Genomic DNA, 24,271 nt, shown 5'->3' on the forward strand with positions numbered 1-24,271 from the left:
ATTGTTCTTTATTTGCGAGCTGAATTATAAAGGCGCATGTCTCTAAATGACTTTGGCTATCAATAAATTAGATATGACAGTCAACACAGAAAGGTTCATACACACACACTTGCACACACACACACATTTAACATACTGAACTTAGAAGACAAAAACAAAGTATTAATCCTGTTGCATTAGTAATGATCCGGGGTGACAGAGTCAGAATTCAACGTTAACATTTAATATCACTACTTCTGTACTTCTAAATTTCTAAAGGAGAAGCGAAATTTCTCAGGAGCGATCCTTCCCATGGACTGTGCTGCGCTCTTGCAGCCAGCAGAGGGAGCCCTGACCTGCTCAGACAACAAATACATTTCTTTGGTTCACTAGGTTAGAGAATTAGACTGCCAAGTTTATAGTTTTCTTTATCGATAGAAAGTATTTATTTAATCGGATTATAACTGAGGATGTCCAGTTATTACTTCAACGTGACATTAGGACACAATCCACGAGATATTACATTTCTAACGCACTTTAAAATATCATCTAATTTCACAGGAGTATGAGTGGGGGTCACAGGGTGCGAGCTGGATCGATTTTTTCAATTTCCCTGAAAAGCACAGTGACGCTTCAGCCTCACAGATGAAGGCACACTTTACCAGCTCATTAAGATTGTAGCACTTCTTTGTGTGTTGCCCGAGCCTGTCCCTTTTGGATATAATAAGAACACAGTGCACGTCTCTCTCCTTGATGGTGGGATAAAAATAGTATAAATCATTCATCAAGGTCATTTGTTCACTTCAGCAGTAGTCACACTTTAAAATATCGAGTGTAGTTTAGATGGGGGAAATCTGCATGTGACTAAAAGCACTTCTTAAAATATTGGGTAATGATGGGCACCTGACAAAGGGTTTAGTTGGAGTTTACTATAGTCCTCTGCAGGCTGCCGCCGTTCATTAAACAGGACTGATGTTGCTGGAGTTGCCTGATGTGTTACATGATCTTGTGACACTTTGCTATTTAATTTATTAAACTAGATATACCGTGTTCCGATGGTTTTATGACATATATTAGACTTCTTCAGCCTCATCTTTAAAAAAGTTGAGCACGATGCAAAGCCAACTGAAGCCTTTTCGCTGTCAGTGTATCCGTATGCGGTTAAATGGTGCCTGATTCGCAGGAATCTCCTCTGCACAACAGAAAAGCCTGTGACTGGGTAGGCAAGCCAGACCAGCTCTGAGCGCAGAGACGCACGGCGCCTCATCCAACCAGCGTCAGTCCCACTAAATCGGGCTAACACTACACATTTTTAAACCATTAAAGTGACTGCAAGTGGACGTTTCGGATCTTTTTTCTTCTTCTTCTTCTCGATCCTTTCTCTTCATTCAGCTGCGGAAATCTTCTTTCGAAGTCGGACAAATCTGATCCCAGATGAATTCCGTGAAGTTAGCGGCATTTGGAAGTGAGGAGCTGGGTAGTGGGAGTGGAGAAAATCCAAGTGGTGTTGAGTGGATTAGGGCTACTTGTCGGATAACCCGTAAGGATGTCTCCGACTGATTCGAACTTTGATTCAAACACAAACTCAGTGTCCGAGGAGCAGTTGTGAACATTACTGTCTGTATTACCGCGGAGCTCAGGAACTCTCCCTCCACCCCGATCCCCCCTCTGTCTTCGGCTCTGCTGTAGAACTTCCTAAATTAGATGAAATAGACAAGAAAACGCATTCTCACTGGATTAACACCGTTTCCAGCTGCTCTTAGAGATGCCTGCTTATCTCACAGGAGTTTACCTTCTGCTGGTATTTCTAAACATTTCTTCAGGTATGAGTTGCTTATTGCCTAAACATTTTTCCCCTCTCAGCCTGTGTTCTAGTGATGGAAAGTTTCCAAATAATACCCGATGGGCATGTGCATATGCAAAAATGTAGCGATGGTGAAACAGAAAGTGAAGGGAAAGAAGATGATGGATTTTCTCAGTTGTATCTGTAACAGCAGCCCGCAGGTATTTGGGTCACCTTTGCTCTCTGCAGACTGCAGTACCAGTGTGTGGCCCCTGACCCATGCTGCGTGCTGACTGGAGTAGCTGGAGGTGACCCTGCTGTCCAGTAAAATACTTTTTATAAACCACTTATTATAATTCATTGGAGCTCACAGCTGAATGCATGGGCTGCTGTTAAGTTTATGTGAGAACTCTCAGTTTTGCAATAGCATGAGATCATTTGCATGACTAAGTGCAGGAGGAGTTAGCTGGATGTGGTAGGTTTTCGCCTTTTTAAATTCATTATATAGGGGTGTACTTAAGAACAGAGGCTCTGCAAAATATCCTCTCATGTTCAGGCACTGCAAGTTGGGAAATCAGCCACCAGCCATCTTTAAACATCATTCTCACTGGGAGAAATCTGAGACAAAGACTGAAAAAAGAGAAAAGCTTTTGGATTACCAGTATGCACATTGATTATTACCCACTGAGTTTTATTTTTGTCTATTGAATGGCCAAGGTTAACCTTGAGCAGTGAAGTCACAGGTGGAGGTTGGGTGTGCATAACCTGAAAGAAAGGTTTTATTGGAGTGTTTTGTGCAATTTATTGTGATGTGATGTATTGGCTCATGTTGAATAACCCACAATGACCATTTGAAAGCATGCGTTTCCAAATGTTTGCAAATGTAGCCTTAATATGTGTGCATGCGTATTTCTGAATGCACTTTACACTCAAAACACATGAAATGACATTTGTTTCATTTACTATTTATATATTTATTTATTTATTCATTTAAAGAAACCTTGATACTCTGTGCTGGCGCCAGACTCGTTCACTCTGTAAAGCAGAGGCAGCTGTCAGTAACATTAACAGTGGCCACAAGCTGCAAAGGAACTGCTGTGTTTTCAGCACTAGAGCTTTCGTAAGTGTCTGACACTGAGTGATGGTTTTATCTGATGCAGAACTTCCTTTCCTTGACAGCACACAAGGTGATTCTTCCAAAGGCTACAGCAGCTTAAATAACTTCAGAAAAGACGTGTGGCTTAAACACAACCTTACTTTTGGATCACATTCTTTAAAATAAACATACGAAAAGTTGTATTTACTTCACACTTTCCAAACTGCTGAATATGTCCTAAATGGTCTTCCAGGCCACTTTCATGAAAGCAAAAACAGTAACGTGGCTATAATGCAGCTTTTAACCTGCTCTTTTCTTAAATTTCAGTGGTCAGTCAAAAAAAGGGGGAAACACGCTAAAGCTTGCCCATCCTCTTCACCAAGAGCACTAAAATGTGCGTGACACCAATTTTCCAGTACGTTGTCTGTAAATTTGCACACTGACAAATTTGGTAACCGCATAATTCCAAGAGTTTTCAGGGAGATTTGAGAAGTACGGCTCACTCATCTAGTTTAAAAAAAAGAAATGTCTCTGAACTATAATCATCTATAGCCATAGGCACCTACTCAATGCTTTTTTTTGGTCAGGATACAAGAGGCAAACTGGCAAGAGGAAGTTTAAAGTGAACATAATAACTTCTGTGTGGTTAATGTGAACAGAAATTAACCCCTTAGTAGAAGGCCAAGTACTAATAACAGTATTTAACAGTATTTACTTCATTCTCTTTTGACTAATGCAGTGGACATTTTTTATTACAAATGGTCACCAAGTGAGTTGGAAGAGGCTATTAGGTGCAGAGTACATGCAATACCACAGTTTGAACCCATGAGAGAATGCTCTTATGATTGATTATAGAGAGTTTATACCTGAGATAGCTGCCATTTCACTTGCAAATGGTCCAAATTGCAATCAGAACGATTACATCGTTTTCCCATTTCTAATGTGTTTAATATAAACACACCTAAATATGGCAAAGATCCAGCTCTTCAAGCTGGATGTTTGGCGACTTGATCATACACAGAAACCTTCAGCTATTGGTGTCATTTTAAGTAATAAATCAGGTAATAAGGATGATGTTCAATAATCTAAATGACGCACAAAAAAGCACGTGCTCTTGTCGAGATGGCCTTTTCCTTTTCTTCCCATGTGCACATCTTAATTATGCGTCCCCAGAGCGTTGTTGTCTCACCATTCTACCTGCTTTGTTTAAAGGTCTGCAAAGACTGCATAAAAAGGTACTTCAGGAAAATATAAGATCGGCCCATTCTGTTGTTCTTCATTAAGATGACTGTTTTACAGCTGCGCTTTCAAACTAAGTCGAGGATCATTATAAAAACACTGCCAGCTTAACTGTCACTAGGATCATTACTTTAGCCTTTAGCAATAAGTATCCAAATCCTCTGAGGTGACATCTTACCTTTATAAACCTTCTCATCCATGCGCTATCAGTGGATTAGCTTACTGATAGCAAAACCATATTCTCAGTCAGTATGATTGTTAAGTACAAGAGGGACTCAGAGACCAGCAGGACACAGCCCAATTTTATCATCGCTGTGAACAGCAACCCCGCAGAGGGTAGTTTAGCTGAAACATCTGGCCTACCTCCTGGAGCTTGCTGTACGCAGGTCACAGATCACACATACTTATCATTTTGTTTCGTGTCCTGGATGCTATAGGTTGACTTTTGTGGCTGGACAAAACGTCCAGCACCTGTTACTCAGAGCTAGACTTCAAACAATAATGGTTTGACTGGGGGAAGCTGACACTAAGCTAACAAGACTCCCTACAGTCATTGTGATGGTGATAGTGATGAGATGACTTCCACTACTAATGAGGATTTCTTTGCTATGGATGATAGGGCTGATAGGATGTCTTTGTATGCCAAGAATTCCTTTGTTTGTTGGTTGAAATTATGTTCCTTAGGAATAATGCAGCTTATAAGCTACAGTAGACATGTGTTTGGTTGGAAAGAACCTTCATGAATGTTTATTTTGGTTTGAATACACCAGTATGTGGGGTCTTCTTCACACTGACTGAGTACACGCTTCTTAAACAACCCTGAGCTGGTTGCAGATTTATGTGTCCCCATGAGTTCCAGTAGCTTTATGTTTTTCTTACTGCTCTTTAGGATACATCAGACTTATACATCTGAACATCAGATTATATGGATGCTTCATTTTAACCATTTGAATGTGATAGACATCCTAAATCTTAGTGGAATTTTTCATTGTCATTCAAAGCATCCAGATCAGAGAGTGTAAAAAAATTAGGTCGTTTCACATGAAGGTTGTTTGACACAAGCATTTACTCATGAGAAGCTGGCCCATCAAGAACTGTTGAAACAGAATAACTAAGACTGCATGTTTACTCCCCCAAACCCCTGCAGATGTTGCTGCAATTGTTTGGTTCAGCCTGAATGTGCATAAATGCATACGCAATGCCGTTAGCGTGAGCTTGTTTTTAATGTGTGTTTTCAGATTGTCTGCTGAAAGCTGTGATTCATAATTGCTTCCCTTGTTTATTCACTTGTTTCTTGTGGTGCTGTGGGGCTGAATGTGGTTGCTTGCCTGGAGAGGAACAAGCTACTGGGAGCTTCGACGAGTGCCTGTGGGCCTGTGGGCAACAGGTCATCACACCTTCGCGCAGACACACAAACATATACACAGAGAGGCAAAAGTGCTTGCACATCTCATTTTGAGGGGGATCGATTATTGTCTGCCTCCCCTGCAAAGGTAGCAGGTTGCTTGCCTGGAGGATCTTCACAAATCTCTACTACTGTCTCAGTCTTTTCAAGTCACATTTTAAAAATAGAACAAAAAACAAAAAAATAATGTAATAATAAGAGTTTAAACTGTTTACCTCAACAGGATAATATTTATACAGTGTCACAACTTAATAAAGCGTAACAGCAACTCATGCATGTGTGAATCAAATTATGTTGTTATAATTAAAACATTATTAAAAGCATAACGCTCAGCATAAAATTTAACTCTATGTCTCAGTGTAATTGTTACCTCACTGTGTATTCAATCAGAGTGATATAATATATAGAAAATCAGTGTAGTTTTGTTCATTTGGCGTGAATCCAGATCAAGACACCCTCCCCCCCCCCAACATTTGGTGAGCTTTGCAGGCTTTGTTCAGCAGCAATATTTTCTTTGAGAAGAAAAAAATAGTTTGGTATGATCTCTCCAAATTTGCAGACTATTTACATGCACAAAAACTGTATTGAATACAGAAACTAAACTAAATAGAAAGACCTAAAAAGCAAATATGGGCAACCTTTATTTTTATTTTTTTTTAATTTGGCTGTTATGCTTGTCAATCAGTGGTGTTGTTCTTCATTCCTCAAACCCTGTCAAGAAAACCTTAAATAGTAAAGCAATAGCTTTGCTCATCTGGAGAGAAAAACGTCTAAGCTTCAGAAATGGCTGTGGGTTTGTGGTTTTCTCTGGGTTGTTTGTACTCCTCTGGCCATAGTTTCCTGTTCTGAGGTTATTGTCCAGCTATGTCTGTGTGTGTTGAAGCACTTAGGATAATTACTTCTCTAAATAAATCAGCTCTCCATTGTCCTGAGGTTTTATAAATATTGTGATATTCTGCGCCCAAAGTGTGTGGTTAATCTGCATAATCTGTTGTTTCATTCTCTGACAGTCAAGATGGGTTAAGGCATGCTGTGCTGATATTTTCAGGGAAATCTCTGAAATTTATCATTGGGACCCATTTCCCATTGGTGCTAGCAGTGATTGGAGTGCTATAATGGTGGCAATACTTTAAAATGTAATTATCTATTCTTCCAGGGTTTGGATTTGAAAGGGTCAGAGTAACATGACCTCAGAGATACTTCTTGAAGTGACCTCTCTGAGTTATCTCCTTTCCATCCAGGCATACCAGTAATCAATAGAGTCAATATTCTGTTTGATAGGTCTTTAGAAGTCGCTCCATCGTAAAGCTCAGACATACGTGGAAAATCACATATATTATCTTACATATCTATTAGGCTACCTCTGACTGTTAAACCTATACAGTAACACAGGCTACCAAAGAAAATGGCTGAGGATTGCGATAGACCCCATCAGTAATGCACATTACCCATTTCCTCAATCCTTCTCATCTTTCACCTTTATTTGTCTCCTGTCTCTCCCCGTCATTACTGACAAGCTTCAAAGCTCTCTATGTGAAGACTTCAGCATAAAGAACTGTTTCCCACCAGAGCATCTCCCACCGAAGAGCCCGAAACGTGCATAAATTTCTTTTAATTAGGGCACCTATTATTAGTTAGCACTTGAAACACTGTGCTTTGGATCAGTGTTTCCTTTAGGATTTTTTGTCAGCATTGGGGTGGGAAAGGGTTTTGTTGTTCCTGGGTAGTGCATGGGTAGTCTGTTGGGAAAAGTGTTGGGAAAGCGATGCTTGACTGTAAAACATTCTAAGGAAATATTAACTGGCATCTATTTGTTAATACATAATTTAAATTTAACATGCAACTTACAGGATATACATTAGCCTAAGTGGCATTTTTTATGCAGTCTGAGTTAGTACACTTCTTTTATGTGGACGTTTGTGGAAGCAGAGTGTTTGATGAGCAGTAGATAAATCTTGCTGAGAAACAGAGGATATTGCACTTTCATATGAAAATGACTTTTTAGTGTGATCTACTTTAGGAAACCCGCCTCAAAAAAAGAACATTTCACAATATATTGTGAATTAATCACTCTATAAACAGTACGTTGTTTTGCATGTTGAAGTATAATAACAAAAAGACTGAAGGAGTTTCATATTTGAATATATTCCAAACATGTTTTAGAAGAAAAGTTAAGAGGAGCTTTTCATCACACTGGATATTTTCAGACACCAGGATAGTGACAGATGGTGTGGTGTCAGCTTCTCAAGTATATGGAACCGAGCCACTGGGTGCTAATAATATATTAGAATTTTATGTCAGTCAAATTCAGACGCTGAGATGAAACGCAACAGTCTCGAACAGACGAACAGAACCTCAAAGCCAAACACTGTACCCAATATTCCCGTCATTAGACAGAGGTTGGTGCAGGTGAAAGCATCTCAAGTGTTTTGATATTAACTCTCATTAGCTTGTGAAGACAGTGGAAAATATGTGCCCTATGTGTTAGTCACCATATGCATGGACATGTGGACTCTGTGTGTAAAGATTCAAAGTATTCTTAACTTTAAAACCTATAACTTTGGTAAAGTTAGGAAATATAAATATATATTCATGCAAAATGTTGACGTCAGTCATGTTTGGTGTTTTTTGTTTTTTTAATAGAGGGATATGAGCATCTGACAGCTAATTTAGCATGCTGTAAAAGCATCAAACATACATGTTACAAATGTATGATGCACATTGTATTCAGTTTATCTTTCACTGCTATCGCTGAATAATAACCATTTTAATTGAATAACCATTTTCTTCATTTTCTATAATTTTTTCAGCCACTCCACAAGAAAAAGAACTCTTTATTTTTTGCCTGCTCTCATCAAGAATTTTCCATCTTTGAATTCAGCTCTAGACTTTGTGTAAATAAGGCTGAAACTAATATTGTAATAAAGCCGGGCTTTGCCTGCTTACTAGATTCAATTTTCTCTCTAGCAGTGCTGGGCTTCACTGTGCCTGCCGGCCATTTTTTGATAGTCTGAGAAACTGAGGCTTGCTGAGTGATACGATAGGCCACCGGCCAGTGTCTCATCCAATTAGAAAATGGCTCAGGTTAATGAGAGAGAACGAAAGGAACAAATGTTGACAGGGATGGCATCGGCAGGCTTTGGTCACGGTGTTGTGAAATACGTTAATTAACCCGTGTTCAGAATCTGTATGAAAACAGAGATAAAAAGAAAGTTCAGTTGCTCATTCATCTCACAGAGGTTGTGTTTGATTTCCCAATGCAATGAGAGCTAAAAGAGCAGATTTACACCATATTTAAATCCAATCCACAAAAAAAAAAAAATACCTGCGGTGTTTTGCTGACTTCAAACAGCTACTTTGTCATGAACTTGATCAAATGAGAACTGTAGCCAGATTTGGTTTTATTTTCCACAAATCAACTGCGTTTACATTGTGTCAATACAATCTTTTGTAAGCAGCTCATTACATCATTATTTCTGAAACTGAAAACAACGTGTTAACTCTTAACACAAGTTTGTACAACACACAAAGAAGCATTTTACCTCAGTAACACCTTTTTTTGATAACCGCAAAAGCATAAAGAGGTTATTGGATCATTACCCTTCAAAGAATCCAAAAGCAAACCCAAAAGCTGGGCTTATGCGTCAACAATCAACCTAAGAGCCTGTGCCAACACGTGCGATCTACAGCACCATTGCAAATGGAGCCAAATAAAAAGCTGTTCACACAGATAAATTCTCAAATTGCTGCCACATGAGTAATCACCCTGAAAAAATCTATTGGCCTCTCCTATGGTAAGCTTTTATCTTTTACAGAAGTAAAAAAAACCCAACAAAACAAAAACCTGAACTTATCAGTGCTTTAGTCTTTCAAATAGCAGATATAGAGTGAAAAGAATGATATCTGTGGAGTGGAAGTGACTGACAGGATTGTTAAAAATAAAGAAATAATGGTCAGGATATTATAGACTTCCAGAAGCCAGCTCTCATTCTCTCACTGCTGTGCTTTCTTGCCACTTGTATGTTACTGCATTACTGCTTCATGCTTTATGTGTGACACTGGGAAGTCAAACTCCCATAATCAGTTTGAATAAATAGCATTTCCACCATTTGTTATTATATGATTTATTTTAAGCAGTTTTACAAATGGTGGGAAATACTATTTTTTTTTAAAGAAAGATAAAAAAAAACAACAACCCCAGATTCAATTGGATTAAAACTGCATTTTGCATCGCAAGTCCACTAAGGCCTAATATTTCAAATGAGGAATGTGTTTTTATGGTGGTAATATAGCACCAGCAGCAGCAGCAGAAGCGGCAGCTGTGTTTTGATAAGACTTACATGTGGTTCCTTGGCATGAACGCTGCCAATGTGTGAAACACCAGTTGGTGTTTTTAAAATGTTCAGACCTAAGATTTGAAACTGTTTTGAGAAAAGACAAAATTACATTTAAATGTCATATACACTGCTGCATAAGCATTTCCAGGTGAACCTGCTGATTTGTGGGTAAAAAGTAACATGCCACGCTTCATTTCTTCAGTACTTGTTAAAACCAGCTTTCAGAGAGTTTCCTCCTTACAAGGAACCGAAGGACGTCTGAAAAACCAGATTCCCTGAAGGTCTGATGAGTTAAGCAATCAGAAGATATTTATTTCCCTTTTCTTTGTTCCACAAGTAGCACGAATAAGTCCAACAGGTGTCAGTCAGCTAGGATAACAGGCTGTTAGTATCATAAGAAAGTGCAATGTGCTTTGCAAACTGAGAGCGCAACCCATTTTTAATGTCTTAATGTGCAGGAAATGAGCCCATTTTAAGAAATGTGCTCATTTAGTTTCTTTCCAGTGATTAAGATTAAGAAGACTATTAACAATCTTAATGTGTTAATTGGTAAACGTCAGAGATGCTTGTGGATGGATTTCCTTGTCTTTAGTCAAAGATTCCCCTTTCACTATTTAAGTTATACTAATAATCTGCCTGTTGCAGACACAGGTGAGAACAGAATTGATCTTAATATAATTCTTGGCAAGAATAAAAACATGAATATTGTCTAAAATGTAGAATATGTGTCAGTGTAATCTATCTGCAATGCTAACAGCAGCACTAAAAAAGAGAAATCCAAAAAATACAGAACAATATAGCATGAAGGAAATTTCTGTATTATTTTTTATGGCTATTTTTTTATGGATTTTTTTAGCTTCACACCAAATGTTACTATTTAAAATGTACAGAAATACCCCAAAACACCTGAAAAAAAATCCAAGACATTATTTTTATTACTATTGTTATTTCTCTTATTATTATGGCAATGAAATGTATACTGTATATCAGGTATATGTCTACATTTGGGGCTTATTGCACAGCAGGTGAAATTGATTGAGCTATAAAACTATAATAACTGTCTTAATAAGATCTTATGTTTGCTGTAACTATCTGTACAATCCATGACTGTGGCATCGTGTTCTGCGTCTTCATTATAGAGACAGAATTTGAGACTTTAAGAAAGAAGGGTTTGGAGGAAATTGCCAGCTTATTTGGGGGTTTAATTGTACGTGTGTCCATTAATATTATGACATGGCATAAATAGCGTGTGTACAGTATGTGTTTGTGCATGAAATGGGATTTTGCCAATGAGAAAGACTTCTAGTATAGTGCTTCAGTTTTGTAGTTGAATTTAGTGCTTTGGGCAAAGTCTGGCTCCCCTCACAGTGTGACAGTTAGTTCACATCTGGGCTGTCACTACCAGGGGCACAATTAGGACCAAAAATAAATGTAGGTCATGCACATGTGACATGCAATAGCGCAGCATGAGCCTAATGGGACATTAAAGTATTGATTTATTTAGTTTAGGAAAAAAATGTTTTATTTAAATAAAACATTTATTTTTTAAGTTTCAAGTCTCTAAGGGCACAGGGAAGGAAAAAACATAGACTACAGGTGGTCTGGTGTACTCAGTTTAACTGATTATACTAAGACTGTAGACTACACTGTAGCTTCAGCTAGTGAAATGATAAGACACACTTAAAAACTTTAAATAATGCATTTCATTAAAAAATCTAAATGTGTAATAATTCATTACAGATATATAAATGTGTGTGTGTGTGTGTGTTTGTGTGTGTTTTTCCTGTAATCATAACAAATGACCTTTTTGCCAATTCACTGTCTCTCTATTCATGGGAGGTTTTGCTCTCGGGCTCTGCTTGAGTGATAATCAATGGCCTGTACAGCCACTTTACTTTCCAGTGAACATTTAATGGAGTGAGAATAAGCCTCTCAGATGGGCTACTGGCCTTTCCAGGCAGTAGTGTACCGGAGATAAACGACTGAAATCATCTCACCTTAGCATATGGTGCAGGAATAAACAATATGGTCAGCACATAAAAAGCCAAACATGTAGAATCTATTGACAATATTTCACACAGCAGACTTTACTTTTAAACAGCATTAGAATAAGCTGAACGGCAATGAATGAATGGACTAATACAAAAGGGGAAAAAAGTTATCTGATTCTTTCTCTCTGCAGGGACATAAGACACGTGCAATATGTTTGCCCCCTTATGTGAGTTATAGACAGGTTGATGGATTTATCCTGCAGTTAATGTGTCCTGGTGACCTACTTGGCTCAGATGATTATCATGTACCAGCAATGTTCTGGTTCGAGTATGCCCAGGGGACTTTATTGTGTGTTACCTTCCCAGTGAGCATTTAACAGATGGCAACCCAAAGTGTTTTTTTTCCTCTCTCTTTTATTTACCAGCCATAAGAGCCTGTCTGGGTTTTGTTTTCACTATGCGAGTCTGTATGTGTATAAGTGTGACAAAATGTGGTACTGCCCACTCTACTATAGTAGAAACTAGTACAACAAAGGCTTAAAGCACTTTTGCAGCTGTTTGAAGAGGATGTCTGTCAGTCTATGAATAGATGCTTTAAGTTTGGTAGAATCTTCAAGATGCAGTCCAGAAACAGCACAGAAGCTTTAAAATTTAGAAGATGGGTATGGTTTAACCAAACAGCAACCTCCAGGGCTCAAAAATTAAGCCTATAAACACACAAGTGTCAATAACTGCAGCTTCTCAAATGTCCATGTCAGACTGCAAGCCGCTGCTAACAGATTTTATTTAAAGATCACATTTACAGCAGAAACAGACACATTTACAGCTGGTACAGCCTGTCTGTGATCTAATATTCCCCTTTATAGTAGCTGTTCATAATAGCTGAAGGGATGTGCCTGAAAGAATCAAGTCTGCTCATTAATTAGTACTCCACCTTCTTGTCCAAACCTGGTCATTTCTGGCTCAAAGAAAAACAGAACACATTTTGTATGCAGTGCAGTGAGAAAATATTTGCCCCCTTTCTGATTTCTTAGCGTTTTTTTTCTCCAAAAAACCTAAAATCAATTGTAATTCACTAGATTTTTTTTAAAGGCTCAGAGTTACTAGCCACACCCAGGCCTGATTACTTCCAGACCTGCTGAATCACTTAAATACAACCTGTCTGACAAAGTGAAGTAGGCTGAAAGATCTCAAAAAGCAACATTTCGTGCCACGATCTAAAGAAACAGCTGAGAAAAAAAGTCATTGACAAGGATCAGTCTGGAAAGGGTTAAAAGTCATTGTCTGGACTTAAATCCAATTGAGGTGCTTTCTTGTGACCTTAAACATGCCATTTATGTTCAAACCCTCCAATGTGGCTGGATTCTGCAAAGAAAAGTGGGCCAAAATTCTCTGCAATGATTTGAAAGACTCAATGCCAGTTATTGCAAAAACTTGATTACAGTTCTTGTTGCCAAGTGTGGCACAACTAGTGATTAGGTTTAATTGTGTCTTCAATTACTTTTTCACACAGAGCCAGGTAGGTTTGGATAGATTTTTTCCCTTATAGGCACCAGCATACCTGCCGCATTGCTCGCTTTGTGCCCCGCCATTAACATCATCATACATCCATTTATGCCCAACGTTATGGTGCAGGTAGTTGCTGCAGTATTTTCCTGAATGATAGGTGTTGCAACTCAGATTAAACCCAACATTAGTGCTGATATAGGAGGAAAAGTCAAAAGCAAAGGGATTGCAGAGTTTTCTTTTCAAACTGTTGCTCCCTCTGTGTAACCGGTGAATCGGGGAACTTCTGTACTGATGTGTCATTAAAACGGCAGTAAAAAGCAAGATGATTGTACACTTGTGTCTTCAACCCAGCTGTGGTGGCGGCAGCACAACAAGGCCGGGTTACAAAAATCGAGAGGTGCACGACCTGCAGAAACGGTGCCTGGCGATAGCGACATGATGTCAGTGTGAATAAATAACTCAAAATGAGTTGCCGTACTCCCACCTTTATCTGACATATTTTATCTTACCAAACAAAAGGAGGTGCAACAGATTGTTTACAGATTTATATGTTTAACAAAAGAAATGTCAGTTGCTTACATCACCCTTTTCTCTTTTGTGACTTGTCTCGAGAATTTTCTTGTACCTGCTTTTGTTTTTTCACTGCTTATACAATCATTCACACTGAGGCTGCTGGTTGAGCTCTAGATATCTTTAGCCTTAAGCTCTTTACCTTTGTCAGCTTATTTAAACCACACATGTGAAGCTTGGGGAAAGTGCTTGAAGTTTTTCAATAACAATGTTCTTATAAATATTTTTCATGGAGGTTCCCCTATGGTTGACTTTGGCAAAGCACTTTCATAATCTCATTGAATGCAAATGATTAATTGGACAGGCAAGGAATGGTGGTTGGTTGGAATTTGGTATTCATTTAATTGTGAATGTAATCATTAAATATTAATCTCAGAATAATTTTAAAAATAAATGAAAAATGAAAACGCCTTTAGTCCAGATTTTCATTAAATCTAATTTTAGGCCTGTGGTAAGCCTATTTCCACTCTGCTCATATCTTGCCCCGAACATCTGGATGCTGCAGTTGGGAGGTGTTATCTTGTCCATGACCTTGACTGTCCTCCCTGGAGACTGCCTCACTGCGCATTGTGTTGCAGGAAGTGAAGAAAGAAACCCTAATTTACAGCATTGCAACCAAAGTTGATCATAACTTCCCAGTAATTATAACCATATGTACAAATGCAATTCAAAATCAAATGTTTCAGCAAAATATGAGACAAAGTGCGGTTGTAGACACCTTGTCCTGGCCGCACACAGGCACAAAAACACACTCACATTCCTTTTCCTGCATTCTTGTGTGAATGACAGTGTTGAACTGCTCCACTTAATTGTAGTTTATACAGCCTGAGAAGGAATGTCTGGCATTCATTGCGTCTTTCTGTTTTACTTAACAAATGAGTATGTGCGAATCTTTGTTATATGTCTCTACCACAGATGCGTAGCCTGATTGCTTGACAGTTTGGGAAGTGCATTTCCTACCAAGAGTGAGCTGAGAATATGGTTGCAACTCTCATATCTTTAATATGAAGCCACTAGCACGACATGGCTAGCTTACCTCAGCATAAAGACTGGAAACAGGAAACTGTAAAACAAAATGTAAAAACTGTAAAAATGAGTTGTGGTTTGATGGGGGGTTATATGCTATAGTAGAAGCTCAGATCACTTTAGCTGTAGCTTTTTAATGAACAGACATAAGAGGTGAATCTTCTCTTCTGACGTTCGTCAAGAAAACACACTTGTATATTTCCCCGAAAAACATGTCGTTATTGTAGAAAAATAAAACCTAATCTGTTTATGAGACTTTTCACTCTATGATGTACTTCTGTGGCCTTATTAAAGCCAGTGTTCTTGTGAGAACTCGGAGCCATTAAACAATAGCACATCAACCTTCCTAAAAGCCTTAGCACAAGGCCTCATCTTTGATTGGTAGTTTAATCATATTTCCCTTTCTTTCAAGTTTTATAAATGACAAGTTAAATAATATGAATATTCCTCATTTGACATTCACACTGATCAATTGTTAAAGTAACGGGGGCAGATGCGACATTTACGAGCTCCCCTTTTGTGATAATTATGATTCAAGATTGGAGAAAATTAATAGTAAGTGACCGTGTGGGCTGCTTTTAAAATCACTATTACACCGTGCAGGATTTTACCTTTTGTGTCCATGTAACCTTTAGTACTATACAGTTATGTGAAACAAGCCTCTGGTCTCTCTTGCAGTCCCTTTTGATATAAAGCTGAATCCACATTAGTGAGATCATGGCCTTAGAGAAGTGGATTTGTTAGGTGTTATGCTGACATTTTAGTATAATAAGATGTGGTTGAAATACCCAAGGTGATGCAGCGATGCAGAGCAAACACTTGCATACTATCATCTTGTCACACTAATACCTTGGTGCTCTTAGTTAAGTCTGTGAAGCACTCATTTCTTATCCAGGCAGAAGTCATTTCATACTGAAGCCACTATTTTTTTTTTAAACTGAGGTGTATGTAGATGTCTGGCCAAAGGTGGAAGTAACAACTTTCATGTGGCACTTGCTGGCTCCTCAATTTAAAAATATCACCTTTTCTCCTTTGGCTGCTACCTAAAACTCAAAACACCTTCAGGCATTTTACCAAGATCAGTTAGTTTTATTGTGCTCCAGCAGTGCTCGTTGATACTATGGTGGTCATTTGGTTATCAGCGTGACTTGTCATGGCGGTCTCTCAGATGCTCTTTTAGCCTTTAGCCTGTCTTGTTTCAATCCCTTTCCTTAAACTCTGCCCTGAGAAGCTGTCTGTTCAAACATGCGCTGTCATTTGATGCACAAGTACCGAATTTAGAAGCTTCTGGAAATCTCTGCCTCTCCATTAAATGTGTGGACTTTGATCCACGATCTAGCCCAAGGCTCACGAAAAAAGAAAGCTAAATGACTTTTTCCACACTGAAACAAAGGGACTGCCTTAACAAGATGTAGCTGTTCCACTTATTGCACACTCTTAAGCCTCACAAAAAAAATCTGCCTGCCTTATTAGCTGTCTCTGAGTCCTGCTTTTCCAAAATGGCATTGCCATTCAAGCACAGGTAATTCCATTGTACTGGAGGTAGAGATTTACCACCACAAGAGACTCTGGTAGTCTTGGCGTCAGCGTTACTCTTTCTGCTGCTGGCAGCTGTATGATCGTGTCATACAGCTGCCAGCAACAAGGTAGGAGGAAGCTGCTAAGTCTCCAGCATCCTACACTTGGTGCTTTTCTAGTACTTGCTTGTTTGGACAAACCACAAAGAGACAATTATGCACATTGTCTAAGAAGCACATCTTAAGACTGAAGAACAAGATTTTGAGACTGAATGTGAACCAGAGGTGAAAACTGTAACCCAAGACTACAAGTGAGGGTCCAGAAATGTGTGTTAGCATGTGTGCTCATTTGGTTCTGCTATTTGATATGTTTCTTTGACTTGTTTCCAAACTGTCATACACCCCTTTCATGCGCCATAAATCCATACATTATTCTACAGTAGATGACACTGGGGTGGGCTACCTAAGACCACCAACATTGTGCTAAATTACATTCCCATTGTGTTATTACAATCTCAGTGCTTATGATTTGTTATTTTAAAGGCCCCTCTTCCCCTATTATTACATCTTTTCCCCTCCTATTATATATCCCCCCCTTGCATTCTTTTCTCCCTTACATATTCAGAATTTGAATGGCATACAAAATACCAGCCTTGTTATCCAAATATAGTTTGACTTTCTACTGCATTTAATTCTCCAGAGAGATGCACTATTCACCTCTTTTCTTCACTGTCTGAAACAAAACTACACAGACATCCATACAAGACAACAGCACTGCCTCAGGAACGACTAAGTAAAAAAAAGAAGGGAAAAAGAGATTTTTAGGTTCATAGGTGCTACAAATGACCTTTGTTGTGTGCGTGTGCACTCCATTGTGCACCTTTGTGCATGTTTTTGCATACTGATTGTCTGCTGGCTGCTGGCCCTTTGCAGATAAAGCCTGGTCTTTTTGGGGGCCACTTGTGGCAGGCTGATATTGCCTTTCAGTAATGCCAAGGAGCTCAGGGACTTCTGTGGACCCCTAGGCATCAGCCCAACACAATTAAGAACAAGGAAAACAGCATGTGTGTTGTGAGCAGGGACCGAAGGCCACACTGGCTGCCTTGTTTGTATTGTTCTGATACTGGTTTAAATGTCTAGACACTGTGTAAAATTGCACTCAGATTAAATATTTACAGTTTTTGCCCACAGCAGTATTGGTGGGATTGCCTTTTCTGTTTTTAAATATTTGGTTTGAAAAGCTGCAGAATGTGTTTAGCTTTTCTTTGTAGTGGTTAAGATTGCTAAATCTTTTTTCTCTATGATTCAGAGCTTTTTAAGCATCTTCTTCATCCAAGCAGCATTGTTTCCAGCTTCAATTGTGGGATCAGAATGATGCATTAGAGATGCTGCTCTGTGCTGCTACCTTCACAGGCTGTGCTACTGGAGAGTTACTTACCCAATTTACTCCCCCCCCCACCGGAGCTCTAGCAATTTCAGTGCACATCTTAAGTGCAAATGTTAATGGTGTCCAGAGGATGAATCCTCAGAAGCTTACTGATTCACCTACATTTAATCAACCACTGCTTTAAATTATTATATTGTATTATTGTTGGTCCTTCACCTTACAATATAAAGCCCCTCGAGGGGACTCTTGCGATTTGGCGCAGTATGTAGAAATGCATAAATAAACCTTAAGATGTTAACATGTACATGCTCATCTAAGATGCTCAGAATGGTAAGGTGTAAGTGCTATAGCTTACCATTCTCAATGTTAAGGCGTAGCATTTACATTTTACTAGTGGGAAAGGTGTAAATATGACAGATTACTAGGACCACGTTAAAAAAAACAAAGCAATATTACTGCGAAATTTCGACTTTAATCTGGAAATTCTGACTTTATTCTCAAAAAGGTTTTTGTTTTCTTAATGTTGCCCTAATATTCCTTCATATACTGTATAAGATGGAGGGTTTGTGATTGAATGGGGTCAAGCTGGCAATTAAATGCAGTTTATTTGGGATAGTACAAGTGAAAATGGCAATCTTCACACACACACAAACGTTACATGAAACAGAAATTCACATTAACAACAAATGTTTTACCACCGATAAACAATGCAATATTAACACTGTCATGGCCAACATATAAACGTAGTATCATATATATCATTACCAAGCAACTGCTCAAAACACCACAAGTGTTGGAGACTAACTAGCATTGCTTCAACATTGTAACCATCATTTTGTAGGCAGAAATCCCAGCTGCAAAAGAAAAAATAGGATAGTTCAATGGGTTTTGTAACTTGTACAGTGGTTCCAAATGGTCCCTTGGTGGGGAAAAATTTCCAGTTGATTCTAATTTGATCACTATTGATTGCATGTGACTGTACTGTGAACCTTGTGAAAGCCCTCTGATCATTTAGACTCAGTCAGTCTACAGTCAGTGTTTCAAGGCTTCCAGTTTGTGCTACAGTCGTACTAGGGAAAACAGTAGTCGAAGATCACAGCACATTAGTGAGTTACTGCAATTGTATGCAGTGAACCTGCAATCTCCTTGTCTCTGAAATAGTTGTTAGACTAGGCCACTTGCAATTAGTGCCATCTTCAAAGTGACTTTGGTGCTGCAGGATGGCGATTTAACTGCAAAATGACAGTAGGTAACCAGAATACAACCAGTTGACAACAGGTTGAGCCCCATACTGCAAAGAGACATGTCACAGACAAGTTTTACTCATAAGTTCAGACTGACTCAAGTTGATTGCAACATCTTGTCTGCATCTGTGTGCATTTAAAAATTAGACGGCTGTTATTTGTAAACCTTTGACAATCTGATCGCAGTTAGCCTGAGTCCAAAAACAACTTTCTGGAGATGAGTTGCCTCCCACCAGACGACCTGTGCAGTCACCTTGCAATTGAAAGTGATTGCCTGGAGGCTTGACCACTGCAGCTACTTATAATTTGTCACTGAGTGCAATCACTGAAAAACCACCAATATTTCCTAGTTGCAAAGAGTGTTGCTGTACTATTGTCATTCTAGCGTGACTTAGCTATTGGCTGTCTGTTATACCTTTTCCAAGAGATAACTGGACTTTAGCTCTGTGTTGCGTGCACTGATCTCTTTAGGACAACAGGAGCTTTTTTTAAAAGATACTGAAAGCGATACATCATTTTCAGACACAGAAGCAATAGTTTTAAGACTGCATTTTGAGCAATGTCTCCCTCTGTATCTCTCCATGTGATTGCCAGCTTGCAGTAAAAGCCCACTCAGATGGCCAAAATCATGCTCCATGCTTAAAAATTCAGCGCATTCATTTTCAGGCATCTGTTTAAACAGATTTGTATCATTGCTACATGCCTTCAGGCTACTTTTCCGCCATGCCAAGGTGTTCTTGTTAAATAAGAAACTGCTGTGGAGCTCCTGCTTGATTCTGAGGATAATTTTTTCCTTTACATGTGTAATTATCTGTTTTATGTAGAAATCAACTTTTGCTAAATTTTGCGTTCATTAACACGTATCAGTTAGATCAATCATTTGACAGAAAAAAATGACCAGTAGACAGAGGAAATACTTTGGTGAAAGGTAATAAAAAAATTTAAAATTCATGGAGTGGGAGGACTTATCTCAGCTGTCTTCATCCATTTAGTCAATCGGCTACTGTCCATGAATTATGGAGTATTGTGGATGCAAAACATACAAATTCCAGCATATCTTTCAGTTTTAATGATAAGCCTGCACAATCCTCACTTTTTTGTTCTTATCAGTTTGTGTACTGTGTGGTAGGGGGTTTATTCTATGTACTATTTTCTTTTCTTCCTGAGAAAATTCAGTTTTATACAAACACCAGAACTGCACCACACTACCCAGTAGATCACATTCTCACCCATTTCACAAGGTGTTATCTATCTGAGTAAACACTTGTCTGTGTGGGATTTATTGCTTGCAGCGGGAGTGTAGGAGCTCATCACTCTCTGGCACAGTGTGATTATCAGCTTTACAGGGCCATTGGTACATTAATGCAAGACCGACTGAAGGCTGTATAAAGTACTGTTAGAAACAGCAGGAAAGAACAGAAGTGTTTCCACAGTCATAGAACGGGTAAAAAGCAGTTGCAAAATGGCCATTTATGTTCTCCCTCTTCTATTGCGCGATGCTACCGCCTTTGCACACACCTAGTTGTGCATTTTGTGTTAGGGTTACAGGTAATCTAAACTAATTCTGGAAAACAATAACACCTGTGGCAGTCTTGCAGAATCCACCCAAGATTCAGAAAATACAGGAGGGACAGAGGACAGAAAATGAGTAATGGTCTGTTTGCAGAGCTGTTGGTAGTGTGCTAGTGTGTGTGCTTCAGTGTGATGGGGGTTGGAAAGAGATGAATAGAATGTAAGATGTACAGAGGCATTGGAGTTGTGTACCTGGCTCTCTCATTAGGGAGGTTTTTCTTTGTCCTCTGCTTCACTGGGATTCATTCTTGCATGGTTTCTTTTAAAGACCAGTATGACTGACATCTCCACAGTATTTCATGGATTAGAGGTGGTTTTGTGGGCGTTTTGTGTAGGTGTGGCTGCAGATTTCTCATTTCATCTTGGTTTGTTTAACAATTTCTGAGGCGATGGCGAAATTGGCTTCAGCTGTAAACACATATCATAAATAAATGTGTGTAAAAATATATATGCAACTGAATAGGTTGGGGAGAAAGTGATGGTTTATCCTGAGGACAGGCATTCAGAACAGGCAGCTGCAAAAAATACCACAGAAGCTCCATAGAGGTAACACGAAAATATTTTGGAAACTATAAATTCCCTGGGTCATTTATAAAGTATACTTATTGGAGATCTTTCTGCCACTCGTTTCAGTTTTAACTGAAGTGCAGTCTTACTACAGTTAAATAGGCTAAATATTTAAACTAGCACAATAAACGCAAAAATCTACATCCCAGTGTTCAGTGGAACCACAGATAATGCCGTAATCCTATTATAGTTCAGCTTAAAAGATTTTCTTAAAAGCTGTGAATACTTACGTCTTATAAATACACATTTGAAGGCTAGACATGCTTTCAAAGATATTACTTCCTGAGGATTTTGCGTGTCATCATCTTTTTCTTTTCTTTTTAATTTACACTGCCTCGTGGGGTTCCAAACTACTAAACAAGAACAAAACATATTATGGGGAGGGATGTGTAGTATGAGAGGGGACGTGTTCGTGTGGTAATTACACTGTCAGACTGGATTATTGCTTAATGAAGGCACTTACACATCAATAATAATGTGCCATGTCTAATTCCTTTAGAACTGCTGCTGTTTTGATTACCACCACTCTTTATTGAGTGGAAGGATTATCTGTTATATTTCACTGTGGCTCGTTGTTGGGGTGTTTTTGTGTTCGGCTAACATGCATCTATATGTAGCTTAATTTCTAATAAATGCTATGCCTGAAATCTTGTGCCATTCTTCATCTCTAGGGTCTCGTCTTCGCCAGGAAGACTTCCCTCCCCGCATTGTGGAACACCCTTCTGACCTCATTGTGTCCAAAGGGGAGCCAGCCACTCTCAACTGTAAGGCAGAGGGCCGTCCGCCGCCTACGGTGGAATGGTACAAAGACGGGGAGCGTGTTGAGACGGATCGGGAAAATCCCCGTTCCCACCGCATGCTGCTTCCCAGTGGGTCCCTCTTCTTCCTGCGTATCGTCCATGGACGACGGAGCAAGCCAGACGATGGCAGCTACGTGTGTGTGGCCCGAAACTATCTGGGCCAGGCGATCAGTCACAATGCTTCTCTGGAAGTAGCCAGTAAGTTCCTTTTAACATGTGTGTGGTTTTTTTTGTTGAGTTTTTTGTTGTTGTTGGTGTCTTGGCAATGCCATTAAAGAAAAAAGATGCAAAACACCAGGAGGGTTTTATATATCAGACACTGCATCTTACAAACAGGATCAGTGGAAGCAGTCAAACAACACCAAAGTATGTCTCATATCTGTAAGTGTTTGATCAAGAATTCAAAAGTTCCATCTAATACCCAGGTCCATTACCCACACGGCCAGATTTTAATCACCTAAGCTTTTATAAACATTTTAATTAAATTTTCCAAAGATAGCAGCAAATTTAATATCTACTTTAAAAGAAAGCAAGTAGCTTCTTCTCATTTGCTCACTATTTCCTCCATATAACCTTACGATAATCTACATGATTAAAGTTATTCAATTATTTGTACTAAAATGAGTGTTTATTTAAGTTTTGGGTTTTTTTTGGCACCTTCCAACTTAACCACTTTCATGCATCTGATTATACATGAAAAGCATCATGCAGTTCCAATCTTCTTTTTATTTTGTAACTTTCATTCCTAACTAGCTTGTTGTTGAGAGACCATAAAGGAAATTCAGACAGGTGTCAGCTGTGTATTCCCAACAGGTGACAACCTCAACTTGCTGAATCATGGCTCTGAAAACAGCCAGCATGGGGAATTGCCAGTTAAACAGTCCCTTTACTGCACTATGTCACAGGCAGGAATCCATCTGCTTGCATGCAACCAATCATACGTGTGTGTTTATGTGTTATCTTGACTGTTGGAATGGACCATCTGAAGTAGAAGAGGCCAAAGAGCAAAAGGTCAGGACTTGCGAGCGTCAGAACAGGGTGTGCACATACACCGACAGTCTTTTAGGCATTTTTTATAAGAAATACCAGGATTAGTGTGAATGAAACAGGAGTAAATAATGGCCTGAAAGTGCTGGTGACAAGGGTTAATAACCACGACCGTGCCCTCACACACTTCAGAGCTCCCCATCTTTTACTGTCAATCCCCAGTTCTGCTCAGCTGCGTCAGCTTTGCAGTGCGCTACCCAGACTCAATCTCATGGGCAGACATCAAGGTTTTCGAATAATAATACCCCTCCAGTATCTGGTTCACCTTTTGAATTATAATGAAAGAGTTGGTCAAATGCTATCATGGTAGTGCTAGATCAGCGCTCCTACCTTGAGAAGCTCAGCCCTCCAGGGAGAGAGTTTATTACTTGTAGTTCACTAAATTTACTGCCAGGTTTTAAGGTCGAGGGGGAACACAGAGAGGACTTGTTGAAGCTGCCTGGATGAATTATGTCTCCCGGCTTTATCCTTCAGAGGTCACACGGATTCATGGGTCACCCTGGGGCTACATGGTAAAACAAAATGCCCTCTGGCAAATGCTGCTGAGTTAAGGTGTTTAGAAGAGAGAGGTGAGGAGCTGGGGAGTGTTAAAAAGGGGACTGACCTTACTCTGTCAAAAATGTGTGAAGTAATTTGTTCAGCCTCTTTAGGGTAATAGTAATGGTGTAGGGTTGCTTTGTTTGAAGGAGATGCTTTCAAAAAGGTGGCAGTGGATGTGTTACAGTTTCTCTTTAAAATTCAGCTGTTTCTAAAAAGTTGTGGTGCTCTGCGAGATGCAGTTAAAAATGAAATACAGTGATTGGGAATTTTTTTCAATGCTGTATTTAATTAAAATACTATATGCACAGTTTCAACATCAAATGTTTGAATTTGAAGCCCGCAACACCGTGTAAGTGCTCAGCAACTACGATGGTCACGTGTCGTAGTTTGTAAGAAAAATGTTTTCTCAGTCTTGCTTGATAAAGGCTTTTATCTGCTCAGCCACTGAGGGCATCCTTTATCATTTTTCTTTGTTTATCAGGGGGCTAGAGCTGGGCGATATGAGATTTTTTTCATATCACGATATGTTTTTTTCATTTCAGGCGATAACGATTTAAATATTTATTTCCCATAATAAGTTCAACAGGTTAGATGTACTTAAGGAACATGAGACTTTTTCAGATAAATAAAGGCAAATATTGCAAACTACACAAAAGGCAGCC

At 39.1% G+C, this 24,271-nt stretch overlaps 1 protein-coding gene across 3 annotated transcripts in view; it reads left to right on the forward strand.

Annotated features, from left to right (window-relative positions):
- Positions 1 to 24,271, forward strand: part of LOC102213206 (roundabout homolog 1-like) — an 86,203-nt gene that overhangs the window by 4,438 nt on the left and 57,494 nt on the right. For 2 of the 3 annotated variants that reach the window (XM_005737896.1, XM_005737897.1), the window contains exon 3: positions 21,894 to 22,220. In XM_005737896.1, the coding sequence (XP_005737953.1) occupies positions 21,894 to 22,220 (327 nt within the window). Of the gene's footprint in view, positions 1 to 1,203; positions 1,803 to 21,893; positions 22,221 to 24,271 lie in introns of those variants that run through there. The other variant, XM_005737898.1, reaches the window with a different exon arrangement.

This window comes from Pundamilia nyererei, unplaced genomic scaffold (genome assembly GCF_000239375.1).
Source record: "Pundamilia nyererei isolate P.nyererei 1_Seehausen unplaced genomic scaffold, PunNye1.0 scaffold00080, whole genome shotgun sequence".
In the NCBI taxonomy this organism is placed as follows: Eukaryota; Metazoa; Chordata; class Actinopteri; order Cichliformes; family Cichlidae; genus Pundamilia; species Pundamilia nyererei.